The 23850-nt window shown below is 43.1% G+C and overlaps 1 protein-coding gene across 2 annotated transcripts in view; it reads right to left on the bottom strand.

Annotated features, from left to right (window-relative positions):
• Nucleotides 1–23850, bottom strand: part of GALNT7 (polypeptide N-acetylgalactosaminyltransferase 7) — a 77588-nt gene that overhangs the window by 36928 nt on the left and 16810 nt on the right. For both annotated transcript variants that reach the window (XM_075421734.1, XM_075421732.1), the window contains exon 2: nt 5983–6440. In XM_075421734.1, coding sequence (XP_075277849.1) covers nt 5983–6440 — 458 coding nt within the window. The remainder of the gene's footprint in view (nt 1–5982; nt 6441–23850) is intronic.

The raw sequence follows: 23850 nt of genomic DNA, 5'->3' as shown, positions 1-23850 counted from the left end.
TCATTTTTCATTTGACATGACAGTTGACCACAGGCTTCATGCAATAGGACTTTAAAGAGTGATAATCACTTCATTGAGGTCTCTATTTTAAACCTATTGAACCCGAGGACTGATTTTCCAATAACAGGTCTCTTCAGTTAGGCTTTTACCCACAGCTCCAAACGCCACACCCCCTTTGGCCAGCACTGTGCCTGCTTTGCCATGCCTATCTTTAGCTACACCATGGAAAGCAATAAAACAGATTGGAAGCAGCACAGCAGAAACCTGGCCCAAGGACTCCTTCAGTATGTCATACCCCCAGTCATGGGGCTGAGAGGACATGGATAAATTATTTCTTTATTTTTTCCAGATGGAAAGAGGAAGAAAATAGCTGGATTTATTTCCAGGCAAAAAAAAAAAAAAAAAAAAGCCAGCAGAGCTTCAGTGCTTTGGTGTCTGGATGAGCAAATGGTGTAGAGCGGTATGTTTTGAATTCATTAGTACCTGGTGAAATTTTTGGAAGTGATTGACTTTATCCAGGAAGGACTGCCTTCTCTAAAATAAACTAGAACCAGATTGCTAGAGTTTAAAATGTGCCAGGGATCTTCTAGTGTGAAGGCACGAGGAAGCCATGGATGCGCCGATGCAGAAATACCGGGATTCAGACAGCACCTGCGACGTGTATGGAGCATCGCAGCACCCGAGGGGACAGAGGACACAGGTGGGAGACCTCCACCGCCTCAGGGGACACAGTAAATATAAACTGTGCTCCAGAGACTGCTGTCTCAGGCATCGCTAGCTGGTGTTTCCAGGGGACAGCACATCAGAGGAGCCACATGAGAAGCAGCCCATTCCGAGTCCTTGGCGCAACGTGGGGCTCAGCTGAAGACACAGCTGTGCAGGAGCCACCAGGCACTGCAGTTCTAATGCCAAGAGAGACGTGTCCTAGTAACACCTCCTTTTCAATAGGGGAACTACGAAGAAGTGAGGAGGCTTCCTGAAAAGATAAGCTAAGGATAAAGAGCCTTCAGGCAGCACGGAGCTTTTTCCAAGACACCGTATCAGAAGCTGAGTTTTTATTATTAATTGTAAAAAAAGCCTAGACAGGAACTAGGGAAAGCCAGCATGATTAAAAAAAAGATGCTGTTAGCAGTAAGACAGACATTCTTTAAACGCACAGGGTGGTGTCCAAATAAGGAAAACAGGAACGAGCGCTAATTCAGGCAAAGTGAATGTAAATAATAAGATAGATTTAAAAAAAAAAAAAAAAAAAAGAAAAAGTTTGAGAAATAGCTTACTGAAGTATAAAAGCTGCTATTGAAACATTTTTTTCAAACACCACAAATAGGATGCCTGCCAGAAAGTCTGTTGGGCTGATAGATGATCAAAATGAAAAGAGACCACTTCAGAAGCAAGAAAGCTAAATCAAGTATTTCCGTTGAACTCTTAGCAGTGACCAACGCCAGATACCCAGGGAAGGGAACAAAAACAGGGCAAGCACACAGTGATTACTTCTCACTATACGCTCATATCTTCAGCTACCTAAAGCTTAGGGACTTTGTAATTCGGAGATAACAGATCTCTGCATGATAGATTCTACTGAATTTTTCTGCCATGATAGCCTAATTGCTTTTTTCCTTTTGTGCTTTTTTTAAAAATAAATCCAGTATTTCCAAAAGAATGCAACATAAATTGACAAACTATTGTTGTGTGTAACTACGGCTGACATCAGCCTTGTTATCAAACAAACAGAAGGAGGATAGCATGACACCAGTTTTCATGAAAGGGCCCCGGGGAGCTAAAGAATTGCAGACTACTAAGTCTGACTTCTGTGTTGGAAAGAAGCTAGTAATAAATAACAAAATTAGTAAACCATAGACATAGCTTTTGTGGAAGAAAGCCATGCCACAGAAACATATTATCATCTTTTGAAGAAATCAAAAGCTACACAGACACAAGTGAGCCTATTAATAGAGTAACTGAATTTCTGAAGCCTTTGATGAGGTTCTTTGCTTTCTTTACAAGCAAAGTTCTTCAAAGTATGGCAGGGTATGATGGAAGTTCTCTTAGATTAGTAACTGCTGAAGTGTAAAAACTGTTTATTCACTCCCATTTTTTAAGGGAATTTGTGACTGTAGCGGCGTGTCTGTGCTGGGATCCAAACTGTCCACCTCCTCTTCCATGTCACTACTGAACAATAAAAGAAGTTCTTGGTAGTTGCAGTTAAAATGAATATAAACAGCTGCAGAACAATTCAAGGACACTACCGAGGAAATGAGCTGGCAGGAGAGTTCACTGCAAGTGCAAACGAATGTACATGGAGCGTGAGACCACTCTTAGTGCGTATACTCAGTGACAGACCCTAAACTTGGCATTACCACTCAAAAAAAAAAAAAAAAAAATCTTGGAGTCAAATGCGGATAGCTCTTTGAGCATTTTAGCTCAGAGCTAATGAAAGGGCAAACAGAATGGTAGGAATAATAAGGAAGGAATATGAAACATGGATATAGTCGCTTGATGTAGGTATCTCCGATACTCCCGTATCACAGGGCAGCAGAGCAGCAGAGGTACATGACAGTATCCGGGAGGCGAGCTTAAACAAACACCATGTTCTTCAACTTGCAAAGAGTCACTGACTCAGGATGTCATTAATTCCAAGAGTATAAATGTATTTAAAAGACAAGTCTGTGCACAGAAAAAGATCTAAGACGCACGAAAATCCTGTTGCAAATTTTGCCTCAAGTGTCCCAGCCCACTGGTTGCCAGGAATGAAACTTCGTCCATTCTTGTGTGTTTTCTCCCAAGCATATGACATTGGTCAGAGCTAGAGACAAGACTGTCAAGAAAACTGATCTCTGGTCACACACAGTATAGCTGTATTTTTTTTAATTTCCTTTTATTTTAAAATACCCTGGACAAGTGTCTTATTATGTTGAAAAAACAACTCATTTCTTGTTCTCCCTAGCAGCAATTCTGTTCAATTATTTTTTTTTTTTGAGAGGACACACCTTGTTAGCTGATAGCAGTCATCCTCAAATCTGGGTCCATTTTTTATTTCCCTAGCATCGTGTGTTTATCCTGAATTCAGGATCATCCAGATGCCTTTCTCACTCTGTTTTTACTTCAGCTCTACCTCTGTGCAGACTCCTGATCACCAAAAAAAAAAAACCAAAACCCAAGGAGCAATCAAATTAATATCTTTCTTCCCTAAAGCTAACATTAGTTTTATCGCAGGTCTGCTAGGAGGCAGGGACACCATGTACAACTCCATATAAATGACTGCTCTTAAAAGTAAAAGGCTGCCACCTATCAGGAAAACAACAAGAAATCCAAAATAAAAATCACTAAGAAAACATTTTCTTCCAGCAACTGTACTGAGGTTTTGGACAGGGCCTGCTACGCCTGCTCTACCTCTTTGTAACTAGAAATAAGGTGGAAAACAGCTACTGCTCCACCCAAACCCAGTTTATGGCTCCCCCGGCCCTCCTGCAGAGTGCTGAAAGGCTGCAGCAAGACGATGCCATCTTTGAAATTTTGTACATTGACTTTTACATATCCCCATACATTCTTGCTTTTGTTTAACCAAGCCTATGGCTTGCTGTACACCAACAGAAATGCCTGGCTTCAACCTCGAAACAGATTAGTTAAAATTCACGAGGCAAGAGTATGCAGCACGGGCAAAAGGGAAATGTTCTGATGTGCCCGACAGACAACTTCACCACGCCACCCGATGTTACTCCTCTATACAGGGCGCAGTGAGAGTTAAGGCTTTTTAAGGCAGCTGAGACTGCCCAGAACCACCACCAAAGTCCCTACTGAATCAATAAAGGCAGTTGGCAAAACATCTTGGCAACGCGTCCAACTCCAAAGTCAAATCTTAACATAGCAGGACTGAATCCCCCTTTATCGGCATTTCTTCCCTCTTCCCCCTCCAGCAGGGACAAGCCCTAAGGCTACACGGCTTTTCAGCTGACAGAGACAGTTCTGGCCGCACTATTCCACTCCCGCCAGCACTGCCTAGGCAAGCATTTGGCACACTTCGCTGAACAAACCCAGCTGCTTAGGGTCATGCTTAAAAATTTTGATGCCTAAAGGAGGAGAAGGCTGAGATGAGGTCTACCTGGATTTGAACGTCTACGAACAAATAACCCAGTCCTTGGCTGAAAGATCTTCCTCAATTAGCAATGCCAAGATACCATTAACCACAAAAAGATGATTATACTGCTGTTCGGTAGGATCAAACAATGTTGACCAGTCTTATCAACCAAAATGGCTTCTGGGCTTCTTAAGCAGATCAGTGGGAGGAAAACAAATAGCGCATCCAGCAGGCAACCTGCTACTTTTCATCGCATTTCTCGCGGCTATCGGGGGACGAGCAGGGAAGCGAGTACGTTGATACCTGACAGCAGACAGCAGTATCAGCCAACCGTACACTGCTTCCCCTCTCCTCTGAGGTTTGTAGCAGGCACACGGAAGCTACAAACCTTTCACCCATCCAGAGCAATTGCAAGCATCCCAAGTATTCAATACATAAAACGTTTGCTATAAAGCTGTCTGCAAGATGCTTCTTGTTCACAGTGTTTTTCATGCTGTTTTGTTTGCTTGGTTAGAATATTAAACAATGAAACCTAATTCTGAGTTGAGCTGCTGGCTTTGACCTCCATGGAAGACATCTCTACAAGCGTGCTTAGAAGAAACGGTTTCTAAAATTCATCTTCTCTCCTACAATCGGTCACATGGCTGTCCCTCCTATTCCTCAAAGTGCTTAACTCTTCTTCGGGAATTTCTATTTATTACTCTACTTCAGAACAGAAGTCAAGCCAAACTCTGAGATTATGCTACAAATGCTTCAGGATGCTGTAGGTGTGGAACTATCTGGCAGATACGTACGCTCCCTGGTGCCCTCAGCACAGAAAAATCCTGGGAGAGGGGAGAGTAACTGAGTAACCGGCCAGGGCAGAGCCTCTGCAATGGGCCAGCGATGCGACCCGCAGGCTGGTGCCCGATCCAGGGATCGCCAGGACCAGGTGGAAGTGAAAGCAGGCCAGTACCTCATTTCATGTCTAGAGTCATACACCGCTCCCTCCAAACGAATAAAAGACAAACAAACAAAAAAACCCCAACACCCAAACTAAAAAAAAAACCCTACCAATCTATTGGTTTGCTCAGAGACCTTTAGATATTTTAGACGCTGCTCAGAGACCTTTAGACCAGAGATATTTAACAAGGAAAATTATATCAAATGCAGATTAGCCTGAGAGCAGATTTGGCTCCAGGATACACCGAAGATCAGAAGAGATTGTGTAAACCTGTTAGTAATCATCAAGCAAATGTTAGTAACTTCCCAGAATTTCCCCACACCAAAGCAGACACCCTCCCAGAAAGTGAAAAAGTGGGTTTTTTTTCTGAGACTGCTTCCTTTGTTATGACAAATGCAGTGAGAAGCTGTTAGAAGACTACTATTCCACCAGCTCCAAACCCCAAACACCACTATAGCAGATCTATACTTTTGTTAATGCAGGTAAAGGGAACAATACTTCGTTTCTGTTCCAATTATTTAGCAAATTTTAATTTTTGAAGCATCAGGGTGAACTAAAACTGAATAAACTAACTAGTATAGCAATTTCTGCAGGAAATAACAAAGAAAATAATTCTTTCTTAAAAACAAATCTTAAGAAGTTATGGATTAAGAAAAGAAGAAGTGAAATGAAGACTGTGGCTGGACCTGGAACATGCAAATATGTGCAATTAGACACTAAAATGGATAACTTCAGAGAGAAATCAATATAGATTAAGTATTCATGAAAGGAATCATTGCAACAGCATTAATAATAATATATGGAAACATCTGGCATAGTACAGCACTCTTGCCTGTCAGGACAAGAAACCTTAAGTATTTCGTCTAATTAATAATATTCTTTTAAGCATCAGTTAAGATATATGGAAAGAAAGTAATTAAATCCTGTAAAAACAGAACTAAAAGAAAACAAAAAGTTGGCTTACTCTTCTTGACGCAAGTCATTAACGCTCCGGTCTAGTGAGATCATATCACTTGCCACCATATTAAACCCGAACTCTTTAATGCTGGCTTGAATGGATTCTTTGTAATCTGGTCCTAAAACATATGGCTTCGCTTCCTCTCCAGGGCCACCAACAACTCCATGAGGCTCAGGCTCTTTGGGTTCAAAATTACCAAGGATTCCAGATCGTAAAACAGGATCTCGGTATACAAATGTCTGAGGCTTAAATGTGAGATACTGCCTCTGGATGATGTTTTGCTGTTTGTTATCACCACCAGCATGATGATTTAGTTCATTTTTGGCCTTATTTTTCCTTCGAATGGATTCCAAGTCCACTTCCACACCTTCAACATGAGGCCAAGGTACCACAGGTTTGAACTTCTCATTTCCTAGTCCATGGTCTCCTTTGTTTGGCATGAGTCTGTTGGCTTCTTTGTCATCCTATATATACACACAGAGAAACAGCAGGAGATCATATGAATTGATGACCCTTTATTTATTTAAACCCAGTATCTTAACACACCAAGAGCTGGTACTAAATGTCTGTTAAGCAAGAAGGGAGAAGCCTCTCTTAAGGGGCTCAGGGAACGCTTTTTACTAAAGCAACTGGCTGCTGGAGAACCCCACCAGCCATTGTCCACACTTACCTTAGTGAGTAGGTCCTGGAAATGGCCTAACGCCCAAAGCGTTCCCAAAGGCCAAGTGCCCATGTAGGACACGTTGACTGGACCGCAGCCCACCAAACCAACGTGTCCCACCAGGGAGGCAGACCGAGCATCTCCGGAAGGCGAGGGCAGTACGGAGGCAGGCAACACCGCGATGCTGAGCACAGCATCCTTGGGGCCGCTCTCAGACATCAGGTATTCCTGAGGCTATGTTTGCCGGCTGCCGAGACCTCAACACATCAGCAGCCCCGAGACGCAGCCCCGATCCGATCTGCTGTGCAGCCATGCAGACCAGACCCGCCTGGGGAGCAGTGCTGGGGCTGCTGAAAGCTGCCTCAGGTGCTGCTATCTCCTGCATCCTTGTTGAAAAGGACTTCACCATTTTACAGCATACACCCCCCCTCCCCGCCCCAAGAGAGCTGAAGTTCTCACTGAGAAGAAAGGCTGGGATTTTGAAAACTGCTCGGCATTTTCAGCGATCCATGAGGGTGGTGGTGTCAGAACAAGGGTGGGTGATTTTGGAAGGAACTGGACAGAAAGGCTCTGAAGTGTGCGAGTGTGAAGTCTCCAGAGTACAACAGCCCCACCCACAAACGCTCACACAGTCACTGCTTTTTCCAGTACTGCTGTCCAAGAGGACAACAGAGAAACGTTGCTGAAAGTTCACATTTCCTACTAAAATGATCTGTTTGTGAACAAGACAGATGTCAGATCACACCGCAGTCTGCAGAGAACAACGCACACATTTTAGCAACGTCTCACTATCTATTCACAAACACAGAACCAAATCAAAAATGGACATCAGCAGGATGTCACCTGTCCAAAGCTGCTGGAGGCAGGGACAGCTTCACAGCTAGATCAGGTTTCTCAGCGGCTCCTCCAGTCACACCCCGAAAACCTCCAGCTTCTCTGAAGAACCTGTTCCAGTTGCTTGACCAGTCTCACAGTAAAGGTATTTTTCTTCTCACCTCAGAGTAAGTTTCTCACGTTGCATCTTGTGATGGTTGTCCCTTGTCCTTTCAGTGTGCACCCCTCAGAAGAGTTTATTTCCATTTTCTCTGCAACCTCACTTTTGAGGGTGAAAAGATGCATTTAGCTTCCCCATTCGACTTTTCTCCAGCCAAATCAAGCCGAGCTCCTCTATCCTTTCCTCCACTATATGACTCTGACTTCTCCAGCAGTTCTTTGCTAGGTCCCTCGGCCAGGTGGCTGAGCTTTTCCTAGCATCATCCATCACGTAGTGCACCTTTACTGCGACAAGGGCACGTTGCTGACTCGTGTCCATGTTTAACTAAACCGCACAATACTTAGTATGACACTGCAGTATTTTCCTCATTCTGCATAGTAAAACTTCAGAAATTATGAAAAATCCAGCAAAAAAAATACACCTAGGTTAACACGATAATAATGGGAGTCGGACTGGCTCCAATTCAAAATAATAGAGTTTATTCAAGCAGCTTTCTGACCTCTCTGCTTGTTCTACTGTAAACAGGGAAGGCACACAAAATGCAGAAGTGTTAGGTCATCCTGTTCCTCCACTGCTGTTTTTTGAGGAACTCAAAAGCCTGTGCGAGAGAGGGAAGGGTAAGGGCACTTGAAAAGGCGCATTTTGCAAGGAGGTAGAAGACTGCCATGGATCTAAATCAAGCCCTGAGAGGACTTGCGAAGAGAGCATCATATCACGCTTAGCCCAGAAATGAAAAGACTTTGCCACTCGACTGTCAGGATACTGCTGAGCACGCAGCTCTTACCAGCTTGCATCTAATTCCTGCTTCGAGTGCGGAGGCGGCTATAAAAGCCAAGAAAATGGTGGGCATCATCAGGAAGGATGCTTCAAGAGAGCGTCACTTTGACTACACAAAATTTTGAGGCATTCATGTCTTCAGTAATATCTAGTTCTGGTCTCTGCATCTCAAAAGGAGTTAAGAGAAAGTACAGAGTAGGGCAACCAGAATGAAGGAGGAGGTGGACAGGTGCCTTAAGATGAAAGACCAGAAAGGCTGGCCTTTCATCTTCAGACTGCAGTCTGTAGGTGTGATGGCTGAGGGGTATACAACTGAAGTTCACAAAATCATGAAGGTGATGGATAGATTGAACGGAAAACCGCTGTTCACATTAAGTACAAGAACTGGAGGCATTCGAGAAAATTGATAGGACATCAACTGAAAAAATGTTCTTTGCACAGTGACCTCCTGGAATATGCTGCACAGGAGACTGTGGAGAGAGACAGTACCACCAGCTGAATGAGGGATGAGAATGTGATGGATGACAGGTCCATAAGTGCACTGTAAAAGGACTGGGCAGGGAGGCACCTTCTAAAAGCTCTAATTCAACAGCTGTGGATGCTGGGAGTCTAAAGGGAAGGGAGCATAGACAGCAGCCAGGCTTACATGCTGCTGCTCTCAGACACCATCCTGGATCACTAGTCTCAGTCAGGCAGGAATTTCTTGTACCCCTGGCCTGTATGAAATTAAATATCCTTTCATTCCACTTCCACTACCTATAAAACAGTTACGAGCTTCCACTTAGCCAGTTCTCTCACTGAAACATAACACTTCCCAAAGCAATTTGTTTATTTTGCTGCCATCAGAACTATGACTTACCCTGTATTACATTTAGCCTCATTATAACTGTTATGCACAATTTGCATTATAATGCATTTATTTGCTGTTCCCGTCCAGACATTAAATATATTCTATTTTTGCAGGCCTGGGAAAACATTGGATAGAACATGAAAATGATAAACACACACAGAGAGGCGCTCATTCCCCTCTCTCCTCCAATCTGCCCGTACCCAGGACAAACGCGACGGGAGGCATTTGCTGGGGGCTAACTCCCGCAGGCAGCTCAGCACCACACAGCTGCCCACTCCCCGCTCCCGGGCACAGATCCCGTATGCAGGATCACACGGGATGCTATGAAGAAAATTAACTCTGTCTCAGCACTGCAAAACAAAACAAAACAAAAAATGAACTAAAATTAACAGTGTTTAAGCGTGTGCTGCAGTCCACAGCTCCTGGAAGTTATTAGTTTCTCCAGAGACAACTCAGACAAAGGTTTTCCAAATACTGCATGGAAAACAAGCGAAGTCAAACCACAATCACAGAACTACTCTGGACGTCACGTCAGCCACAACGCCTTAGTTAGGAACTTCTAGCGCTTCTTCTCTTTCGTGAATGATGACCACCCCCATTTTTTAAGATTATTTAATGACACATGAAAAAAATTAAATATGTTTTTAATCCATGTGTCTCACGGATTAAAAATTTGGCTCAGCTAAAAACATACCATCGAACTTCTGAAAGAAAGGTTCATGCAATGACAGTCAAACTGAAAGGCACGCATATTAAAAAAAAAACCAACAAACCCGAAACCCCACAACCACCTTTCTTAAGCTGAAAACCAAGATAGTTTTAAAATTATTTGAGAAATTTCGGAAGAATCCAAATCAATGACAACGAGTTGAAGGGAGGGCTCAGAAGAAGTGAACACGGCACACATCCAAAGACCGCACCTCTAGGTTTTCCAAAAATGAGGGAAGAGAAGCAAAAGTCTGAATTCTCTCACATCTGAAGACAAACAACAACCAAGTCTCATTACATCTTTATAAAGGACACGCAGTAAGCTGTTTACACACAGTAATGTAGAAAAATGCTTATTTCACAGATCTTTGTTTTTTTCTATAGGGCTAAACCTAGGATTTCCTGCCAGCTTCTCCAGCTCCAGTTCAGTGCGGGCTTCTTCATTTTCTGAATGTTCTTTTCACTCCTTAGGAGATTATGTATGAGTCACTGCAATGGGTGTTTCGGATACAGCGAGATGATCCAAATACAGTCAGTCCCTGACTTGTGTGAAAAAAAGGAGGTATTTAGTGTAATTTTTTTTTTTTAAATTAGGTTCTTCCTTTTTGCAAAAGAGAGGAATGCAATTAAAAAGGTATAATGAACATAACCGTGTCCTGTTAGAAACATGTTTCTAACTTACACAAAGTAAAAGAAAAAACTGGGAGAGGCCTTCACAGGGCCACAAGATGGGTCAGCTGGCAGGAGGGCTCGAGTTCTGGCTTGCAATCAAACTGGAAATGTCAAAGTTGCATCATCTCCTTTTCTTCAGTCACCCAGTTCAAGACTGGCACCTCCCTAGAACTCCCTATGAAATAATGTCTCAAGTACAAATTGGTGTTAAACAAGCAAATTTGCTTGATTTCTGAAACAGATTATCATACTGAAAGAAGTTTGCTAATTCAAAGCAACGTCTATAAAAGCAACTTGTTCATGTAGACAAAACCAGTGCTGCACAAAAAATGAAAAGGGGAATAATTAAGTAGAATCCAGAAGTCTTCTCATTTCCTAAGGATGCAAAAGGAAATGGAAAAAACCCCTACGCTCTCAGAATACACATGTTCGTACCCAGCCTAGCATTTTCAATTATTTGAATAAATAGGAGGCGGTTGTTTTTATGTATTCAGTTACCTTGTTGAGAAGGAAAAAAAAAAAAAAAAAAAAAAGGACTACAAGCTGGATTCACAGATTTCCTTATTGACTCGACTCCTGCTGGGAAGATACTAAAATAACGCCTGTTCTCAGCCAAGCTTCTAGCATGATTCTGCTCTGTCAGCTGGTAAGAGAGCAAACAACCCAGCATGTAGTATATTTTGATTTGCTTTGAATCATCATGTGTGGGTCCTAATTATCAGGTTACAGTTCGGGGCATAGATGGAAAAAAAAAAAGTGCCACACTGAATTGCTTAGTCATGCAGCTATTTTTGTTCCACATTACAGAAAAAGGCTCCACAACACTCAGGACTAAAAAACTGCAAGACTTTTCAGGATACAGGATCAAACTCAGACAAAAGCCAGAATGAACACATACAACGTATTTGTGAATAGATTTCACCCTAGACACCCAGTAACTTCAGAATAAACAAAATAAGCAGTGATTCCCACAACACAGTGGGCTGACTGTCAAAGGGACCCCATAAGATCGCACACCTTCCACTCCCACCACCCGTGGCAACCTCCTGCCGAGCACTCGGAAGTTCTACCTACTGCAGGACCAGCTGCACAAGGGAAAACAAACCCAAAAGCACACACAAATGGAAAAGCCACAGCTTCTCAAGCAAGGATAAAGATCTATGGCACAACTGCCATCACTTCAGAAAATAAGTAATTTATTAATAAAAAAGCCCTTTGTAATCATTACTTTTTCTTTTTTTTCCACAAAAAGGTCTGAATTAAACTCCGCATTGCAGCACTACCTTCAAGTCATATTTTGCAAAACCTTCCATCAAACAATTTCATCACAAGGCGACTGTGTTCACTCAAATTACGGTAGAAGCTGGACCAGGAGAATTCTTTTGTTCAATATGAGCGGTGGCATTCAAGCGACCAGGCTTGGAAGGGGCATTTGCCGTCGCAGTACCTGGGCCAAACTGGCTCTCTTGCTTTGGCTTCTCCTCTCCGTGTATTTCTGAGGCACTCCAGATGTAATGGCGTGCACACCTACGTGCTCAGTAGCTCCTACAGTGACTTTGAAAACTTGCATAAACTTAGAACAGACCATTTATGGGGAGAGAAACACAATTTTCCACGAAATTACAGGAAACTTTTGAAGTTTAAAAATATATGCTTGTAAAAATAACAGATTGCTAAATCGTTGTAATTGCACGCTTTGTGCAACCCAAGTGAAAAAAACATGCCGCTGATGGTGTTCGTCACCAACATTTCCAGGAAAATGTAAGTCTGTAAACTATGTTCTTGTGCCCATAGTTGCCCTCAATTTTAACAGATACGCTGACAACATGGAAGTCCATTACGCAGCCAATGCCATCTCTCCATAGCAGATTTTTGACCTGTTAAATAACCTAGGGGAAAGAAAAAGTACTTACACAAGACCTAAATCATACCGATTAGCACTAAAACTGAGTTAGTTCTGTTATACCAGCCTGGAATAAGTTCTGGTAGACAGAATTTGCTACAGTTTTGTACCAGAAACACGTTACTGTGATGGCATCTCCAAAGAGCAAGTAATCACACCAGAAAATAACCCCATTGGTCTACTTCTTGGAGTGTTCTACGCAAGACTTGGTCAGAAGCCACTTGTGAGCCACGAAGAAAGCTGCCAAAAAAGTTAAAAAGAACTTGATGATATAAACAAGCAATCACTACATTATATGCATAATTTTTATATATATTCTATAATAAAAAAAAAAAATCTGTAACTCTGAAGTGTAATTGAGGTGCAAGCGCCACAAGGAGCTTTGGAGAAATGCGTGTTCAGCAATAGTTTTATACTCCTGGGTATTGTACTCCCACCTACATACGAAGAATGAAAAATGGCTTTTTTAAAAAAAATTCTATCAGCTGCTTATTAGATTTCACAGCATCTATCAAGCTGATTGATACATGACACACCATTCGTTGCCCTGCAGCATCTTTTATCCAGCTTGCTTTTTCTTGCCTCCTTTCTCTCAGTTCCCAAGGAGCTCCTCGAGAGGGACCTGTTTTGCCAGGGACAGATACCTGTAATAAAACTGCTGGTCAGCAGCATTGAGGCAAATCCCTTTTTTAACTCATTCCTTACGTCCCATCTGATAACGCTGAACGAGACAATCACTAGTATTTACACTTCCATAGTTACAGAAGTAACTATTAGTTTTCAGGAGATACCAGCAGACCACAGTCATTAATAACGACTCAGCCCCCTGAAAAAAAATAATGAAGTAGGCGTATGTTTGAGTCCCAAAATTACCAGAGTTAGCTGAGGCAAAACAAGTTAGAGGAGTAAGATCAACAATTTTTCTACCTTACGGTTGACATTCCTGAGGTTTGAGAGCATTGCTTGTGGAAAAGCAAGCACCATGTTCAAAAATGAAAAGGGCGCATAATGAAGGAGAGGAACTGTTTGTAAAAACGTGAATTTGTCAAAAGCTCGATGTTCTGCTATTATGAAGGAGTTTGACAGAATTTAGTATTCAAGTTCCCAGCGACTTACATCAGTCTCTACCACTCACTCCAAAAAACGGCAAAACCAACTTCTTGTTACCTAGTAATGAGTCTAAAAACTGACAACATTCCCTAACGTTACAGGTCATCTCTGCTGGTGTCTGAACCTGTGAGTGGAAGAAAGCCACTGAGGAAGATAAGGCTCAGTTTCTCAACTTTATTTTATTTTTTAACTGGTTGCAGTTGCTGCAAGAGCTCCCAGGGCAAAAAGACCAAGCAGCTCTTCCTGTCTTCTTGGATTTTTGTGAAGATACCGTCTACTTTGTCACAAAAGCAGCAGTCATCTAGAACAGTGACTCCAGGCTATGGCTTGCATACTGCCGTGGTTTGCAGCCAACATCTCACAAGGTCATTGCTTACAAAGCTGTACTAAGCTATGGAAGCCCTCAGGTAACAAATCATTTGGAGATTGACTCTGCCCCTTCTCCTTCCCTTTTTTTGGTGGCATATCTGTAAATGTAAGTAATTCTGATATTCAAATTTTTAACAATGTAAGAATACTTGTTTTCAGTTGAAATAACGTGATTGCCCAGCTATTTGCCTAATAGAGGGGAACACCATAAATCCTGGGTTTTACCCATTTACCTGCAGAGTACCTTGTTTAAAGATATATATCCACATTTAGATAAGTCACTATGATACCTGTCTAAGCATACCATGTAAATGAAATGGTTCTGCTGCAATATTAAATTCCTCTTACAGGCAAAAGATGCCTGAGCTAATGATGCTCTGTCCTCCTCTTTGGCCTTGCTGTGCACGCATCACTTCAACTCCCGCAGAGCCATGCCATCCTGCCACAAGTGCTGTTTCGGCTTGTACTGCTTTATCCCCTGCCCTTGCTCCTACACTCCCTTCTCCGATGTCCCAGCTCCCCTCCCGCTGTAGAGCTTCACATTCCTCCTGCTGCAGGAGGCCAGGTTTTCTGTAAATGTAATGGTCACACTCATACGCATCTGGCCCAGACCGAGTGACTGCCTTTACTTAGCACATTGCAGTCACCTCCATCAAGAAAGGTCTCTCTACAACTACCTAAAAGGAGGTTGTAGGGAGGCAGGTGTTGGTCTGTTCTCCCAAGTAACTACCGATAGGACAAGAGGCAACGGCCTCAAGTTGCATCAGGGGAGGTTCAGACTGGATATTAGGAAACATTTATTTGCTGAAAGAGTGGTCAGGCATTGGAACAGGCTGCCCAGGGAGGTGGCTGTCACCATCCCTGGAGGTGTCCAAAAAACGTGTAGATGTCGTACTTCGGGATACGGTTTAGTAGGCATGGTGGTGTTGGGCAGATGATTGGACCTGATGATCTTCGAGGTCTTTTCCAGCCTGTGATTCTATGATTCTATCAGAGCAGATCTAAAACAGAAAGACTCAAATACCTGAATAAACAGATATAGAAATCTCTGCGTAACTTTGTAACTTAAGACTACTTTTAAAGCAGGCGAAATAGCCTCTTATCGTTAAGAATACAGTCACTTTCAAGTAACACAAATTTTCTTAAACTGAATCATAAATCAATCTGCTGTATTACTTACAGTAATCTAAGTAATGTTCTAGAAATGGAAAGATTTTGGCACTAGTAGTCTGGGCAATAAAAAAAAATATACTTTTGTAGCTACTTGCTGCAGAATAGAATAGTTGACAGGCCCCTGGGTAAGATAGAAGAACGATCCAGAGCCTCCTAGACCCTCTCCTTACAGACAATGCACCAAAGATGACAGCAAGGCCTTTAAACTCAGAACAGCAAGAATCCGTTACGAGTCTATTACAACTAAAATAATCTACATCTCTAGTAGAAGAAAGTAAGTAGAAAGTGATCAAGTGGGACAGAATATAATTCAGAGCATAAAACCAAGTATCTCCCTACACACTGCATCTTTTCAGGTATGTTTTTCTTCTAGACTGTGTCCTTGTTAATTAAGTGGCTTTCTCTGTTGCAAAGTGCCATTTGTCTGGTCCCCAAGAAACCAGAGACCATGCGCTTTCCCTGCCTGCCAAGAAGGCTTGCCTGCAGTGATCCTGGCCTGCTCTTCTTAATGGCAGGTGACACAAATCAAGAAAAGATAAATACTGTACATTGTACAAGGTAGATCATTTTAGGTTAAGTACTTAAGGCTGGTCTAATCAATCACCAGCTGACCCAGAGACTGTGCTTCTACTCTAAGAGTCTGCCTTCGACTCCTGTTCAAATGCCCATAACCTCCCTTCTTCCTCCGCACCACAGAATTTTCTATGTACTGCAGCCTATGTTGTCATCAGCATGTATTTAGCATGGTATTTCAACTGCAGACTTCTGTAGAGCATCATCCACAGGAATTCATTCTCAGAGACCACAGTGAGTCAGACATCCAAGCCAGCAAAGCAGCACCTGTGTGGTATGTTTACCCTTGAATGCACCATATGGCTTGCTACACCATCGATGAGACCCCATACAAATTAAAAAAAAAATTAAAAATCAAATTTGTATGCTGGTTGACTCACCTCATGCTAAATTCAGCCATTGAAAATATTTTATTGTCGTTTAGTTGTTCAGAACGCTGTTATGGTAATAGCCAAGTCCCAAGAAGAGGCCAAATAGCACGGGGAGCCCCAAGCCCTGGGGCACAGTTATTGCTCTGCTGCAGCACCAGGGAGAGAAACTGTCCCACGTAAGCAGTGCCCACCAGACACCGATCCCTATCTTCGCAAAGCAAAGTCTAGTTTCCTGCCCAGTCTTGAGAGCTGAGGCTCTAAGGACTCAATTACTTTCAGTTTTCCTTTTATTCCTGAAGCAACTTTCCACCTGAAGTATTAGGAGATGTCAACTTGCATCTACTCACAGGAAGGACAACACTTATTGCCTAGAAAGTTAAACCTTGTTTTTGCTGAAGAAACTTAATGAAAATAATTCTTTTTCAACTTCTCAGCCTGGAGGCAATCCATGGGGTACCTTGCCGTGCGAGAGGTTCAGCAAGGTGACTTGTGCCTTAAGCAAATGTGCCAGCTGCTGGGAAATCAGTGTAGCAGGTATCACAGGAGGAGCAAAGCAGTAGATGAAGTGATGCCTTTCTAAACGAAAAGTGCAGCAAACTGGCTTCTAGGGACACAGCCAACCTCAGAAAAAATGTTTAAGCAGACGAAGGCTGTGGGAAGTCTCCAAATGCTCAGAATTCTGGCTGGCTCTAATCAATATTATCATCTCTCATTTCTATAAACATTTGTTGTTATGTATTTTGTTGAAATCCAACCTTCTGTTCTCCTTTTAATTTCTCTCAAATTTCCAGTTTTGTTTACAGTGCATCAACTAAGATGGTGCCATTCCTTACCCTATTTTAGGGGGGCAGAAGGTAGAGGCGAAATTTTTTTCTACTCTTTCTTCTAGACAACAGCTGAATATCTGGGAATCCCTTTTGAAAAATGTATTGCAGAAATGGATGGAAGAAAACAAAAGATTTCTCCCCCCCATCTCCCTCCTCCAAGTGATTATGAGTACTGTGTTTGCACATGGTTTGGAGCAACGCTACCCATTTGATCAGATTTTGAAAACAATGCTGAATGGCTCACATAACACATCTAGAAAAACAGTAAAATCATCAACAAAAAGGAAAACACAACTCTTCCCTTCAACTTGCATACAAGGGCTTCAGAGTCAAGCATTAGATGCTCTCTTCCATCTTCTCTGAGCTTTTCCTAAGAGATATGCATTTGGATCATACAACACAGAACACCTCACAACCATAAGACGCAATTTTCTAATGCAGCCTGATAAACCGAAATCCACTTTTTGTTAATAGAAAAACAGACATTCAAGTCAAAACCAGCAAACCAGAGTGAAGATAAAGCCATTTATTATCCCACATTACAACAGAATTAATCAGAAGCATATTTGGGCTATAATAAATTGCTTCACAATAATTTGAATAACCAACAACTTGCTAGCCTATGAAGTTTTTCCCCAGGATAGAAGTATAATGGGGACCATACCATAATTAGACAACTGTCCACAATTTTTGTCTCTAGAAGGATCTCACAAATGCTTGACTGGAAAAATTATGAGTGTTAAGAACAAAACTGACAACTGCTTAAGACACCATCTCCACCATAGTTGACTATAAGATGCAAAAGGGCCTCCAGATAGCAGATCTTTGATTCCTGGACTATTTCTTCCGTTCTTCAGGGAAAAAAAACCCAACACATTGATTTTTCATTTGAGCTTTACTATCTTTCTCTGCATTGCCCATTAGAGGCTAGCAGAATAGCAGATATTCTGTTAGTAAAGTAGATTAGTAAAACAGTATTCACACAGCTAGGAAATGGGACCTGCCTTCCTTAAATTACCTCTTCCCTTGCAGATCTCTAAGACTATTCAACTTTAACAATTAACCAAAGTTAAGAGCAAATGATCTTGAATACCTGAAAATAAATATAGCATTGCATTGACGTCTTGTGAACTTGGTGTACGTTAATCCATGTAGTTCAACTATTTCTACAGTAGTAGTATTCTGCTGCCACACACGTGCACATGCTTTTGAGTGCTTGGCAAACAACCCCCATAGTGCTTGCAATCAGATGGAAGACAAAGGTGGAAAACAGCCATGAGAATGAATTCTTTCTTTCACTGCAGTATCGCCGTAATCCACAGCACTGTCATTTCTACCACTAAGACCTTCACTCTGGTGCTCCTCCTTCCATTCCTGCACTCCGTGATCTCCAGCCGCATCGCCTTGCCTTTTGTGCCCAGCAGCCAGTCCCGTCCAGTCCTACCCCTAGACTCAAGGCATTACTACAACTGCTAAGAACTTTCTTCCACAGCCCTCCATGGTTCAGGAACAACAAGCCATCTCTTTCCCATTCCCAAAACCCCTTCCACCTTTTTCCCTGGGAAGTTGCGCCCTCCAAGGTGAAAGGCTTAAAACACAGCATCACTGAAGAGGTTCGGTGCAAGATTTGTTCTCGTCCCTACATTTCAGCATTAAATGAAGCTAGTGACCTTTCTCGTTGAGTCACTGCTCCTTCCACGTTCTGTCTCACTCCAGGAATATCTTTCACTTTATGCATATGCTTGAGCGAGATCTTAAAAATAGAACTCATGTTTATTCAGATGGACATTAGAGATTCTTAAGGACTTCTAAGATGTCCTCTGTCCAGCTTCATTTCCCTCGGTAAAGAGGGACTATTGTCCTTTGCCCGTGTAGTAGTGTTACACAGTGGACTATGAGGGGGCAAGGCTTTTCATTTTACTAAGACTTGGCCTCTTTTAGGAATGTTCTGAGTAGCCTGAAGAAAGAAATAGATGAAGCTATTTCTTTTGGACTTAATAAAAAATTAGTTAATCAAATTCTAAGCTGTAGAGTTAAGCAGGTAGAAACAATCAGATGCTTTGAATTTAAAAATAAGAGACTGAAGACTTGCAATTTACAATCCATAGCTTTGCTACTGAAAATATCCAACTTCTATTACTTTTTCCTCCATAGAGAAAAAGCCTCAGACACAAAAACTACTATCAATCCTCATGTTCTAAGCTGCCGAGGACAGCTTTTCTGGCCCTCCAGGCATCAGCTATGAACACTGCACTGGTTAAAGCCCACAGAGGAACTTCATCCTTATTTCTAAATCATCCGAGACAGATGGATATTTAAAAATCATGCATTTGTTTTATATACCTCAGTGAATAAATGACATGTACAATATAATAAATCCATTGCTGATGGACACGCTTGATCAGGGGATGCAGGTTTCTGTGCTGTATCTTGTCTGCCTCAATTTTTAAAGATGCATACGTCAATCTCATTTCATATTTCCTGCTATTAAGAAGCAAACTGCATGATTAGATTTTCATTTATCTTGAAATATTGTTACCATTCTCAAGGTTTACAATAGCCTATTTCTGTCTTTTTTTTAAAATTGCATTTCACAATTTGATCAACCCTACAACTTTGAAAGCCTTCTCAAAGACACAGCCAGCTGAAGCCAAAAGCTGCATTGTATGAAAATTATGCATACAGTCTAAAACTCATTTCTGAAAGTTTCATCTGAACTCCCAAAAGATTTCAGCAGTTCAGAGCATTTATGTAATTATCTTGTGTACTGCTTGGCTAGGTAAGCCACATCACGTGTGAGCACACCCAGGTTCTTTGCATCTTTTAGATAGCCAGTAAGACTACTCTAATTGACAAACTTCTTCAAATGGACTGCATTGAACCTGCCTGCTCTCCACTATCCTTCCAGCCTTGCACTTAGCTCTGCCCTCTGCACACAGCATCTTTTATTTCCACTATGGAAGTCGCCATGCTCACGTTGAGACCACAAGACCTGGCGGAGAGGCAGACTGCACCTGGACTTCAAGAAACGGCCTGACTTGATACTTACTTTGTTAGTGCAGATGATGCGCGGTGGTGCCAGCAATCTGAACTCGAAGCTGCCCGAGACTGCCATTCAAAACATTACTCTCAAAGCCAGCTTCAGGAACGGACATCCTACTGCTTTCTCTTAGCAAGGCACCAAGGGTCAGCCTCCGGCCCTGAACACCTTCCAAGGGACCTACATCTGATCCTGAAAAGAGTTTTCAGTGACCTTTGTGTTTCCAGCTCAGGTATGCTCCGCTCAGTATTTCCAACCACATCTGGAAAAGATGCAAATGAACATCACTCTCCTGCGAGCACCGATTCCTTTGCAATCGGACTGTAGCGTTCTCCCGTCGAAATTCTGTGGCGCCCAGCGCACACAAAGACAGACGCGCGTGGATCCCTCTTGCTTGCAACCGATGGAAGTCGGCGTTCTCAGCACCGGGTCTAACCGCCGCTCACCCCGCCGTCCAAACAGCACAGCAAGGGGCACCGCGCGGAAGTACCATCATCTTTTTAACGAATGTTCACACCTCGTAAACAATTTTGTTAGGAACTCAGAGGTCTTGGCAATTCAGACTCTCCACGTAAACAAGCAGAATGGAATTTTGGTTAAGAATTGATCTCAAAATGATGGCTAGCCTTTCCTCAGGTTACACTCGCCCAGTAACGCCGTTCCCAGCTGCAGCGATTTCCACAAGCACTAAGCATGCACGCTCCTGGTAGGCTTCAAATGGAGTTGCTAATAACCACATTTATGAAAACTGTGCCCCTTGCTTCTAGTATCTAACACAGAAAAGATATTAGCGAAGCATACTTATGATCTCTCCAGTTCATTAAATCTGTGTTTAAATCGGCACACAATTCGCTGCATCAAGACCCTAACGCGCTAGCCTTGCACTTTAACTTCTAACAAAGACAGTTTTGTTTTTAAAGCCTGTCACAAAACTAATTTCAAAAGCCCTTTGCAGTGCCTTCAAAAGAGAGTTTGTTGTCTCTGACAGGGCGAAATCTGGCCAGCAGCTGGAGAAGGCAGAGTCAGTCAGGCCGTTCATACGCCTGTCTGGTTGGGGAGAGGCCATGCCTCCCAGGAGGAAGACTGCAAAAATCCAAAGCTGTCAGTATTTCGATTTTCTGTGTTAAAGAGAAGCTACATGCACGAGCCATCAATACCAGAGAAGGGCGAACTGACAGATGTACCAGGCCAGTAAACTATGTAGACTTGTTTACTGTACAGTAAAACAAAATCAGCAAAACCGACCCCAAAATCCACAATGAAGATGCTCTAATCGGAATACAAAAGAAATGAAACCCACTGCGTTTTGCTACCTTTCGATAACCTGCAAAACTATTCTACTGAAAACAGTAAGGAAAAGCAATACAGCAGAGCCTTTTCTGTAAGAGACGATGCATTCACGTGGTTGTCAGCCAAGCCAACGTTATTGCTGTCATTAATCAGCCGCCTTTTGGGACGAAGTGCTTGCTTTTTCAAAAGTTCTTGCACACAAATGAGAACAGCACAACATAAAAGGTATATGCTCTTTTTAAAATGGTCACATGCGAGTTACTCAAATCAGTATTTTCTCCAAACATTACTTTATCACGCAACATAGACTTAGACAAATCTTCTAAGTTAAGATAGAGAAAACCAGACTGAGCCACTATCCCACTAAACAGTTCCAGTAAACTAAAACAAACAAAAAATCCCCAACACAAAACCCAAACAGAATACCTACTTTTTCTTTTTTCTTAAATTACAATTAAACAGTTCTACTGTTTTAAGTCTCACGGCAAACTAAAAATACTAGGAACAGCAATGACAAGGTGTGAGTGCGTTTTCTGGTGAAATTGATGGAAATACTCAGCTGGACATGAAAAACCCTTGCACGATGAGAACAGGCAAGCAGCAGCAGCCAGGCAGAGCGGCTGTGCCGTCTCCCTCCTTGGAGGTTTTCAAGGCCCAACTGGGCAGAGCCCAGAGCAGCCCGTCTGAGCCCACAGCTGGCCCTGCTGTGAACAGGGGGCTGGACTAGGGACCTCCTCAGCTCCCTTCCAGCTTGAATTATCCTATGATCCTACGCAAAAAATTTGGATAGCCTTTCTGACTTCATTAATGCTGGACTTTTTCACTTTGCATTTAACTCAGTCCAATTAAAAAATACAAAAGCTTAAAACTAAGCTATATCCAGCTTTCCATTTTTAATAATTTCAGCAGAACACGAACAGCAGAAACTCTGCGCACCTGCTTAGCAGCTGAAAGCCACAAGCAATAAAAGTCCCTTCAGACATAATTCTTTTACCTGGAAACAGCATATTTGCCTTTTGTTTAGCATGGCATTTCCAGTTCAATATTTCTTGACAGTATGGCAACTGTAGATGTGTAAAGGAAGTCACAGAATCACAGAATCACAGAATAGTAGGGGTTGGAAGGGACCTCTGTGGGTCATCTAGTCCAACCCCCCCGCCGAAGCAGGGTCACCTACAGCAGGCTGCACAGGACCTTGTCCAGGCGGGTCTTGAATATCTCCAGAGAAGGAGACTCCACAACCTCCCTGGGCAGCCCGTTCCAGTGCTCCGTCACCCTCAGAGAGAAGAAGTTCCTCCTCATGTTCAGACGGAACTTCCTGTGCCTCAGTTTATGCCCATTGCCCCTTGTCCTGTCACTGGGCACCACTGAAAAGAGCTTGGCCCCATCCTCCTGACACCCACCCTTCAGATATTTGTAGGCATTTATAAGGTCCCCTCGCAGCCTTCTCTTCTTCAGGCTGAACAAGCCCAGTTCCCTCAACCTCTCCTCGTAGTGGAGATGCTCCAGTCCCCTCACCATCCTTGTAGCCCTCCGCTGGACTCTCTCCAGTAGCTCTTCATCCTTCTTGAACTGGGGAGCCCAGAACTGGACACAGTACTCCAGATGAGGCCTCACCAGGGTAGTGTAGAGGGGAAGGAGAACCTCCCTTGTCCTGCTGGCCACACTCTTCTTGATGCACCCCAGGATCCCATTGGCCTTCTTGGCAGCCAGGGCACACTGCTGGCTCATAGTTAACCTGTCGTCCACCAGGACACCCAGGTCCCTCTCCGCAGAGCTGCTCTCCAGCAGGTCCACCCCAAGCCTGTACTGGTGCATGAGGTTGTTCCTCCCCAGGTGCAGGACCCTGCACTTGCCCTTGTTGAACCTCATCAGGTTCCTCTCTGCCCAGCTCTCCAGCCTATCCAGGTCACGCTGAATGGCAGCACAGCCTTCCGGTGTATCTACCACACCTCCCAGTTTGGTGTCGTCAGCAAACTTGCTGAGGGTACATTCTAACTCTTCATCCAGGTCGTTGATGAAGAAGTTAAACAAGACTGGGCCCAGTACTGACCCCTGAGGGACACCACTTGTCACCAGCCTCCAACTAGACTCAGCGCCGCTGATGACAACCCTCTGAGTTCTGCCATTCAGCCAGTTCTCTATCCACTTCACCGACCACTCATCCAGCCCACACTTCCTCAGCTTCCCCAGGAGGATATCATGGGAGACTGTGTCGAAAGCCTTGCTGAAGTCAAGGTAGATAACATCCACAGCTCTCCCTTCGTCTACCCAGCCAGTCATGTCATCATAGAAAGCTATCAGATTGGTCAGGCATGATTTCCCCTTGGTGAATCCATGCTGACTACTCCTGATAACCTTCTTTTCTTCCACTTGCTTGATGATGGCCTCCAGGATAAGCTGCTCCATCACCTTTCCCGGGATGGAGGTGAGGCTGACCGGCCTGTAGTTCCCTGGGTCCTCCTTCTTGCCCTTTTTGAAGATTGGAGTGACATTGGCCTTTCTCCAGTCCTCGGGCACCTCTCCAGTCCTCCAGGACCTCTCAAAGATGATGGA

This window comes from Opisthocomus hoazin, chromosome 5, assembly GCF_030867145.1.
Source record: "Opisthocomus hoazin isolate bOpiHoa1 chromosome 5, bOpiHoa1.hap1, whole genome shotgun sequence".
NCBI lineage: Eukaryota > Metazoa > Chordata > Aves > Opisthocomiformes > Opisthocomidae > Opisthocomus > Opisthocomus hoazin.
This window is presented reverse-complemented; position numbering and strand designations above follow the sequence as displayed.